Consider the following 9,179-nt stretch of genomic DNA (forward strand, 5'->3'; position numbering starts at 1 on the left):
CAAATTATTTAGTGAACTAGGAATTTGACTTGTAACAATGTTTGTGAAACTTTTTTAATATAAAATATTGGAAGCAATTAAATATGCAGACCCAATTCCAAACCAGATTCTGTATTTATTTCTTCTACTATTACATGTTTTTCAGCCAATAAATATTTTAGTTAGTAATATCTCTTTTTCTATATTGACAGAGTGGTTCTGTATAAGCTGATTCAATGGCTGAGAGATAAATTGATTTTTATAAAATAAAGAGGACAGGTCTCTGCATGCATTCCAGCGTGATGTCTAAGGTGAAAAGAACCAGTAAACATTCTTTATGACACTATATTTTTCTTTTGCACTCAGGTTTTTGTGATGCCAATGCTATTCTCCAATAATTGATACTCAAACACATGAACCTAAGCCTAAATAGTCAATGGAACAAACTCTGAGGCTTGTTGAGAAGATAATCTTGGGTGAGCCAGTTGCGCCTGTTATCCTGTGGCAAAAACATCTAAGCTTCTGTTGACATCAAAACTCAAAACGAACAAAGGTAGAAGGAACCAAAGATCACATTGCTGAACAAGGAAGAAGACCAGAGGCTTCGTCCACTTCAAGCCAATTTCTTTGTGTAATTCAGCAACCACCCCAACCTGTCACCCTGGAGTCGTGGAAGAGGTGGAATGAAGGCAGAATGGTGTGGTGTGAGAAAGGGGTTCAGATTCTTCTGACCACAGTGGGAGCTTTTGCTGCATTTGGGCTTATGACAATCGCCATAGGAACAGATTACTGGCTTTATGCCAGAGCCTTCATTTGTAATACCACTAATATATCCAGTGAGGAAATACTAATGAAAGATAAGAAGGATCCAGGAGGGTTGACTCATTCTGGCCTGTGGAGAATCTGTTGCTTGGAAGGTAACTATACTTATTATTATCTGGGAGATATTTGAATATTTCTCATTCAAGACCAAAGAAAAGCACTGTGTGTTTATATTTGTCTAAAGAATTATCTTCAGTGTGGTTCTCATTCTTTGATGGAAAACATAAAAATTAATACCACATAATATTATCAGTAAAATTATCTTAGGCCCAACTTAGCCCTCTCGGGATCCTATAAAGATCAAGCCTAGCTGCTAAATTCAATGAAATTCCACTGCCAACTCGGCTGAAGTGAACATCATCAAAGTCCAGCTTTGAGTAGAAATGTAAATAAATAAAGTGACCACTCCAAGGATCTCAAAAAGTTCAAAGAATGATTTGGAAGAATGAGCATTATTCGCACTGGTGGTGCATTTGCCCCTTGTAGATAGAGCTTTAGGTATCTAGTCCCATACTTCAATCTTATCCCCTCGTGAGTAAACATAAACATGATAAATAACCAGAAGAATAATTAATTAGGTAACCTTCAGCACCAATGGTGGTTTTCATTAAATCTATTTTTTAAAAGTAAAATTTTATGTAATAATGTTGAATATAGAATGATCAAATTTCTAAGATCATTGTCCTTCATCTCACTAAGGGAACCGTTTGATGATGTTTATATTTTGTCAGTGTTTATCTATTCACATGGAGATTTCCTATCCTTGAATTTCTCAAATATAATGTAGCCTGGCATTACCATGTAGTAAGCTCATCAGTTGTGAAATTACCAAACATAGGTGCTGCCAATAATGGTACCTCATCTGGCCCTGAACAGAATTATTTCATTTTGTCTTCTCTTAAAGACATGCAGTGTTTATCTCTTAAAAAATAAAACCTATGACATGCCTGACAGTAATCAGTAAACAATCCTGGGTATCATCTAAACTGGCACATTTTTCAGCTTTATTGGATGTTTTAGTTACACGTGCCCAAGCAAATAATAATAGAAACATACATGGTAAAGGGGATATGCAGGTTACATTTTACACATCAGGCATATAGTCTGATTAAATGCTTAGGTTAGTTCATGCTTAGTCCACAGTGGACCCGTGAAATAATCAGCCTTAATAACAAATAATGCACTGCCCATGGAAAACAAAACCCAACCCCTGCGTTTCTGGTGGGACACGAGGACTCATTCTGTAAAAAGTAAAAAAAGATGTATGTGTGCTTAAATATTGAGCTTCTTTTGATTTTTTTTTTAATTTAGGTCAAAAAAGAGGTGTGTGTGTTAAAATAAACCACTTTCCAGAAGACACAGATTATGATCACGACAGTGCTGAGTATCTTCTACGTAAGTAATTTTCTGTATAAATTATTTTTTATTTAATATAAAATTATTATTATTAGTTTGTTGGGGTTATCACAGAATGTGCTTCCTTTCTTTTAAAGGGTCACTCCAGCCAACATATGCATAGGATTACTATGTGGTCTCTTCAAATCTTCGTGGTATCTCTTGTACAAATTCATGGGGGATTCTGGAGAAATCCCCAATATGCATCTGCCCCTTTGTTGTTTCCGCCTTAGCTTGTTTCCGTGCAAGAGATGTGCTTGGCCAAACCGATCTGCACAATCTGTTTCAGGAATCCCTATGGACATACCTGGGAACTTTTGGGCTCCAGGTACCCGCAGCCTGGGACGTGGGTAGGACTGCCCGCTACCAGTGGGCGTTCCCACTCATGACACATCCCCATTTAGGGGGGAAATAGGTGTGGAGTGGGACATGTCAGGACCCCGCTCCTGTGACCCAGAGGACTTGGTTGTTGAACTGGTGAAGCCACGCTTCCCAGCAATGCCCATAGAAAATAAATGTCAATGTTGGCAGGGTATTAGCTGGAATTTACAGAATTAAAAAGGGAACTCGAGTTGGTGATGCAGAGAATCAGGTATACCATAGGTCCAAATAGGTCGAATCCTTATTGACCTTTCTTTTTAGCCCTTCCCTTTAGTTCTTGGAAAGCTGTTTTCTAATCACATTCCTGTTTTTTTTCTTATTGAAAATCCATGGCTCTATGCTGTACTTGATCGTATGTAGAAAATTTCCATACATCTCTCCCTCATTTATATGATGGTATCTTAGCTATGGTGGCAAGCAGTGAAACTGTGACGGCAGGTGACGTGCAGATAAGCAAAGACATGTAATAGGTGCTGCAGAGAAACACTTAAAAAGGGCTTCATTTGAAATCAAACATCAACTAACTAACATGCGACATTTAACTGAACATAATTGCATAAGACTGACCGCAGACATCCTTTGTTTGATCTTGTTGCATGTTGTTGTAGGGACTGCCTTTAGCAGCATGAGTTTTGTGCGTGGGTAGAAGTAGAATGAGACTGGGACCAGAACAAACTAGAGTAGAAACATGTGGGATAACAGTACAGATTTGACTGCACACCAACACTGAGATTCACTATGGAGTCTTGCATCAAATACCTATCATTGGTACTAACACTGATACTTAAATAAAAGCACATTCCCCACACCAAAATCCTGTTTTGTGAGTCTTCACATTACTTTAACATATACACATACACTGCTATAGGTCACAGATGGAAAACTAATGTTTACAAAATCTTTAAAAAAAATGGGGGGTTTTTTGCCAAAATGTGAACGTTAAAAATTTGTATTTTAAAGATCTAAATAAAAGTGCAGTCCCTTACAGATGAATGCTATTTAATCAGGGCTGGCCCTGCCATAGAGCAGAGTGCGGCACTTTGCCGCCCCAAGTGGAGGAGAGAGAGGTGTGCCGAGTGGTTTTCGCTTATCAAGTTTTCAGTACCCACTCGGCGCCCCTCTCCTTTGCGAGCCCTCTAGCTCGGTCTCGGTGCCGGCTTGTAATGCTGAGCGCTGGAATATGATGTCATTTCCGGCGCTCAGCAGTGAAGCAGTGCGCACCATGGCAGAGCAGGGAGACTCTTGCCGCAGGACTTCTGGAAGGTAAGTGAAGTACAAAGGGGGAGAGATAGGGTAGATAATGAGAAGGTAGGGAAAGGAAGGGTAGATAATGAGCAGTTGGGTTGGCGGGGGGGTGTCATTTCAAACTTCGCCCCAGGCGGCACTATGTCTTGGGCTGGCCCTGTATTTAATGATACTTCATTTTAAATTCCAGTATTTTAGTGTACTGGCATCTGCTCTGCCAAGATCCCTCAAACTGGCCCATTGAGCAGGCACGCACATGGCCTAGGCCAGAATATGTTACTGGTGCCTATGTCTGTTATCCAACCTAGACAAGCATGCTAGTTTCTTATCTTATTGCCTTATGGTAAACACTGGAACGTCTCAATGGTAATTTCCCCAAGTGACCCCGTGGCCCTGTATAATTTAGGTCTGTGGAAAGGAATGTAATAAACATCAGCAGGATTCCATTGGCATTTCTATAAAGAATCAGCTCAGTGTGATCTTGTGGCGAATGTAACCAAAACACCTCCCATATTGGCCAGTTTCTGTGCGATAGTCCCAATTTTTGGGTAATGTCCCATCGTCCTGCATGGCTGCCCCTTTGTCCCGCTTTTGCAGGCCCATTCCTGCCGCCTTCCACCTCTAACCGCACCCCAAACACAGGTATCCCAATTTACACACCTGGACTGTTATGGGGACCTCCAGATGTGCAGTAGTAGTTTATTGGAACAGTACAACACAAAGCCCAGTTCGGTGTTGAAACACTTTACTTTGTATATGATTATATTTAAAATAAATATTCATTTTTTTTAATGAAGCTTTAAATAATTATTATTTCCTTTTACTTTAAAATTACCGCTTGGAGAAAATCAGATAAAGATATTTTTTTCTAAAGTTATTAAAATGAAAAGATAATTTTTAGGTGGCTTTATCACATATCCTTTGATTTATAATCTTTTGCTGCAATTGAAAATATGCCGCACAGGCTCAATTCATTCCTTGTGTGTCTGAAGATTATTTATGCTATCTCCACATACCATGCTCAGAGGTTTTTTTTGTTTTTTTTTGCTATTTAACTGCGAATAGTGAAAAACTATTTCATATTGCAAAGTGTTTTCAACATTAACTGGGCAGAGTGCTTTTTAACTCCGGGGCTTGAAAGGAACATACCAGAAATTCTGTGTATCCTTGCCTCCAAACAAGTCATTTAGTATTTTGATGTCTGTGCTAAAACGCAGAAATCCAAAAATATTGGCTCGTTTGTAGCCCTCAAGGCCTGGAGTCAGGGGTGCCCCTGGGGGCGTCATGGCAATATACCCCAGGCAGCTACAAAATTCATGAAAAAGGTCTGTCGACCTGGACCTGCCTGCTTGCGGAGGTGGAACGCAGCGGGTCAAGTTCTTTAAAAACACTGATTGCTTAGACAAATAAGCCCCTAAAAGGGGTTAGGAGAGGGAGGTAGGCAAGGAGGGAGAAAGAGAGAGAGTGAGGGAGGCAGGGATATAGTGAGAGAGAGGGTAAGAAAGGTACGGAGGTAGACGGCAAGAGAGGGAGGAGAGTGAGAGAGAAGGTAAGGTAGGTATGTATGTATGTATGTATGTTGAAGTGTATGTTTAAGTATCAGTGGTAGCATGAGTGTGTGTGTTAGCATGAGTGTGTTAGTGTGTGTTAGAGTGTGTATATGTGTGTGTAAGTATGTGTGTGTAAATAATACAGTGGTCTTTTATTTTTAAGATAATATATTGCACGATACTTCAATTTCTCTGAATTGTTTTGGGAAGTTGTTGTTTTATTATACTTTAAAGCATATTGGTATTCTGTGAATTCTGTGAATTATACATTGAGATACAATCGAGATATTATGCCCAACGTCAAGATGGATGAATGTAAGTTACCGCAAGATGATGATGACATCATCTGAGATTTAGACTAAGAAGTGTTGCGTGAAATGCCACAAGATGATGACACAACAATATTTCAACACAGAATAACTGGATGAATATCATGGAACTATAAAAAGACTATAGAAAAGACACAGAGCCACACCTTGATGAAACCCAGAGATATATTTTTAAGGGTAAAACGCGTAGTGTGTAATTGTAACTTGGAGGTACTTTTTAAATTTTGTTTAAATATTACTGGTTTACTGACACCACTGATCATCTTTGCTTTGCCTGAGACACATGTGGAAGTGGATATTATATCCGAAAGAGCCACACAAATCTTAATCACAAGCTTTAACACAGAGCAGTATGAGGGCACATTTTGGAAATGCTCCTATTTAATTACCAATGGTGCTTTGTTATACTACACTATAGTTTGCTTTCTTTCGTGTTCTTTTTATGTTTTTGGAGTTCCTTATACCCCATACTCTGATGGAAATGTTATGCCAAGTTGCTTTACAAATATTTTGTAAAAATAAATTGATAAACACTACCACAACATCATAAGGGGCAATGTCTGGTTGTAAGAGAGATCCCTGAGGTCAATAAAGAGTCCAAATGGGATCTCCAGTCAAAAAAGTTTAAAAAAAAATAAAAATTATAATAAATGTAAAAAATCAAAATGTGTAAAAATAGGTGCCCAACATTGTTTACCCTTCCCACGTGAAATCTAATAAAAATAAAAAAAACCTTAAAAAATAGTTTAGTATTTAGGTCCTTTTTGGTTTGAGGATGGCTACAATAGATAACATCTTTGTTGTAAATATTGGCAAGGTCAAGTAAAACGAAAAAGAAATGATGAAAATAGTCACTCTTATTTTAAGTATTGCTTTACCTCAATAGCAATGTATTCACAGAAAATGGTTTTTGTTCCTTATTATTTTGTATTTGAAAAAACCCTGATTAAAATATAATTCAACCTTCATAGCATTTTATTTAAATGAAAATATGCATTAGTACACTGCTGTTTCTGCTTAGTTGGATCAAATTAGTCTGTTGAGGATGACTCTTTGGGGTCCAGCCACTAAAACGTTTGAGTGTTCAGTTAAATTGTGGATTGTTTGTGAATAATCACAAATATGCAAATATCCCAACCCTATGCAGCTCTTGAGTTGTAGATGAGGGGATGCAAGTTAAATGACAACCATAAGCAAAGTGGGAGTTAATAAATCTGCAAGTTGCTTGTTTTTTCAACTTGCACCAACTGGACGCTCTGCAAGTGTTAATTTATGATCGTAAGGACCAGGACTATTTTTTGCAACAAGACCAGAAATTTTTAGCTATTTCCCTCTTTCTCATTTAGTGTACCCACACAAATTATATACATGGAAGTACAGGGTATTTGCTGTAGGCTGACAGTGACGTGGGGCAATTTTTTACCCACGATGTACCAGGAACGTCATTGGTCCTCTATGGACATCTTTTCATGACATACTTGTGACTGAAAATATGATTTGACAATAGTGAAAAGCGAATGCCAACTTGGAATGGAAATTATTGTTAAATCACATCTCTTTTTCTTGTGTGCCAGGTGTTGTCCGTGCCTCAAGCATCTTCCCTATCCTCAGTGCCATGCTCCTTTTACTTGGGGGCCTATGTGTTGCTGCCAGTCGTGTTTACAAATCAAAGCGTAATATCATACTGGGGGCTGGAATTCTGTTTGTTGCTGCAGGTAAGTAATGAATGCCTCTCTTTACCTTTCTGGTTTCATAAATGTGTGTTCTTTCTGAATTATACGCATGTATAGAATATACTACAAATGTTAACTCCACCTCTGCTTATCCAGTAACAAATCATTCCAGGTGGACAATTCTCCAAACAGTACACATTAAGAATAGTGGTGGCTTGTGAGGTTTAAGAGAAATAAATCATGTTAGCTCGGATAGACAAGACATTCAAGAAGCTTGATGGGGGAATTCAATACACCACTGTAGTTAGACATTACCATGACTAGCCCCATATCGAAGGCAGGAGAAGAGCCAGTCCCATTAGGCTACAAAAGAAGAAGTGAGTAAAACCAAGCATCGTTTCTGCTACCCAGAGATCGAAGACCAAGAGGTCCGGCAATCAGCTGTGCTACCTAAAACATCCAGGGCAAAACTGAAGAGTTACCAGGAGTAGATAGGTATTAAAAGAGATATTGACGATGGTAGTTAGGGTCAGAACATGGAGGTTGCGGGGAAGGGGGGGTAAAAAAAAATTTAAGACCTTTCTGTAACGGAGGAAAAAAGCTTATATTAAAAGTATGTGTATGTATAAAGTCTTGAGCTGTGAGGCTGGTGGAGGATACTGTGGTATGGTACATCAGGGAATCAGAAGTTATAGTAAGTAAGAAATAATAGTAAGGTTGTTAGGATTGAGAAGAGAAGGAAATAATTTTTCTTTGCAAGGAGTACTAAACTGTTATTTTTTTTAACGTATGTTGATAATACCTAGGTCTAGGTGATATTTAGAGTTGATGACAGCAGCATCTATCGCTCTTAGGTTAATCTTCTTATATATTAGCAGCACCTATAAGTAATATGTGTAAATAATAGTTGTATTGTTACTCTGTCTTAATGTAATGTGTTCCAGTCCATGTTCAGTTCTATTAAATCTAAAAGCTTTCCCGGTATAATTATATCCTCTCACTTCTAATGGCAGGTTTAAGCAACATCATTGGTGTTATTGTTTACATTTCTGCAAATGCGGGAGATCCTGGAACCAAGAGAGATGATGAAAAGAAAAGTCATTACTCATACGGCTGGTCCTTCTACTTTGGGGGGCTTTCTTTCATCATTGCAGAGATGATTGGGGTCCTTGCAGTAAATATTTACATTGAGAAAAATAGAGAAGCCCACTGTAAGTCACGTACAGAACTAATAAAAAACCCCTCAGCCATTCTTCGCCTACCTAGTTACCGGTTTCGGTATCGTCGACGCTCCAGGTCAAGTTCACGCTCCACTGAGCCTTCTCAGTCTAGGGACACTTCTCCTGTTGGAGTCAAAGGGATACCATCCACTGACATCTCCATGTACACATTGTCAAGAGATACCTCCAAGGCCAATGTAAGCAGCTTATATAATACAGAGCGTGGGGATCACAGTTTTCTACAGCTCCACAACTGCTTTCCCAAGGATTCCGGGGTTACCGTCACGGTCACAGGTCCAGCCTCAAACACAGGCACCCTGGGCAAGGACGGTTCTAACACCAACACGTTAAACAGGAAAACCACACCTGTTTAGGTGGGCCCAAAATAAAGATATTGTAAGTTAGTGTGAAGGAATGAATGTACAATGCGTGTGATGATGCGAGTCTTGGAATGGAGATAGGAGCCATTTTATGCCATGTCGCTGCCAATTCCTGGTGTAGGGGAAGATACGGGCCCTAAACCTCTCTACCAGTAAAAGATTATGTTTTGGAACCAAAAGATATACATTCTGAATTCTGCATTAT

The 9,179-nt window shown here is 38.9% G+C and overlaps 1 protein-coding gene across 2 annotated transcripts; it reads left to right on the forward strand.

Moving 5' to 3' along the window:
- Positions 1-673: 673 nt before the first annotated feature.
- On the forward strand, positions 674-8,968 carry LOC149286317 (voltage-dependent calcium channel gamma-8 subunit-like). 2 transcript variants are annotated; one of them, XM_089494212.1, is made up of 5 exons: positions 674-896; positions 2,113-2,196; positions 7,276-7,416; positions 8,388-8,869; positions 8,921-8,968. In XM_089494212.1, exons 1-5 carry the CDS (start codon positions 674-676, stop codon positions 8,966-8,968), a joined length of 978 nt encoding a protein of 325 aa, XP_089350338.1. The 2 variants fall into 2 exon arrangements, with proteins under 2 accessions (XP_089350338.1, XP_089350337.1); XM_089494211.1 differs by having other exon boundaries at positions 8,388-8,968.
- The last annotated feature ends 211 nt before the right edge of the window (positions 8,969-9,179 follow it).

Source organism: Sceloporus occidentalis, unplaced genomic scaffold (genome assembly GCF_023333645.1).
Source record: "Sceloporus occidentalis isolate IW3139 unplaced genomic scaffold, rSceOcc1.0.p SCAF_70, whole genome shotgun sequence".
In the NCBI taxonomy this organism is placed as follows: Eukaryota; Metazoa; Chordata; class Lepidosauria; order Squamata; family Phrynosomatidae; genus Sceloporus; species Sceloporus occidentalis.

Excerpts from the sequence above, each read along its gene's own strand:
- LOC149286317 (XM_089494211.1), top strand. The coding sequence starts at position 674 with ATGGTGTGGTGTGAGAAAGGGGTTCAGATTCTTCTGACCACAGTGGGA. Across the intron at positions 2,197-7,275 it reads CAGTGCTGAGTATCTTCTAC|GTGTTGTCCGTGCCTCAAGC; the intron begins GTAAGTAATTTT and ends CTTGTGTGCCAG. Across the intron at positions 7,417-8,387 it reads AATTCTGTTTGTTGCTGCAG|GTTTAAGCAACATCATTGGT; the intron begins GTAAGTAATGAA and ends TTCTAATGGCAG.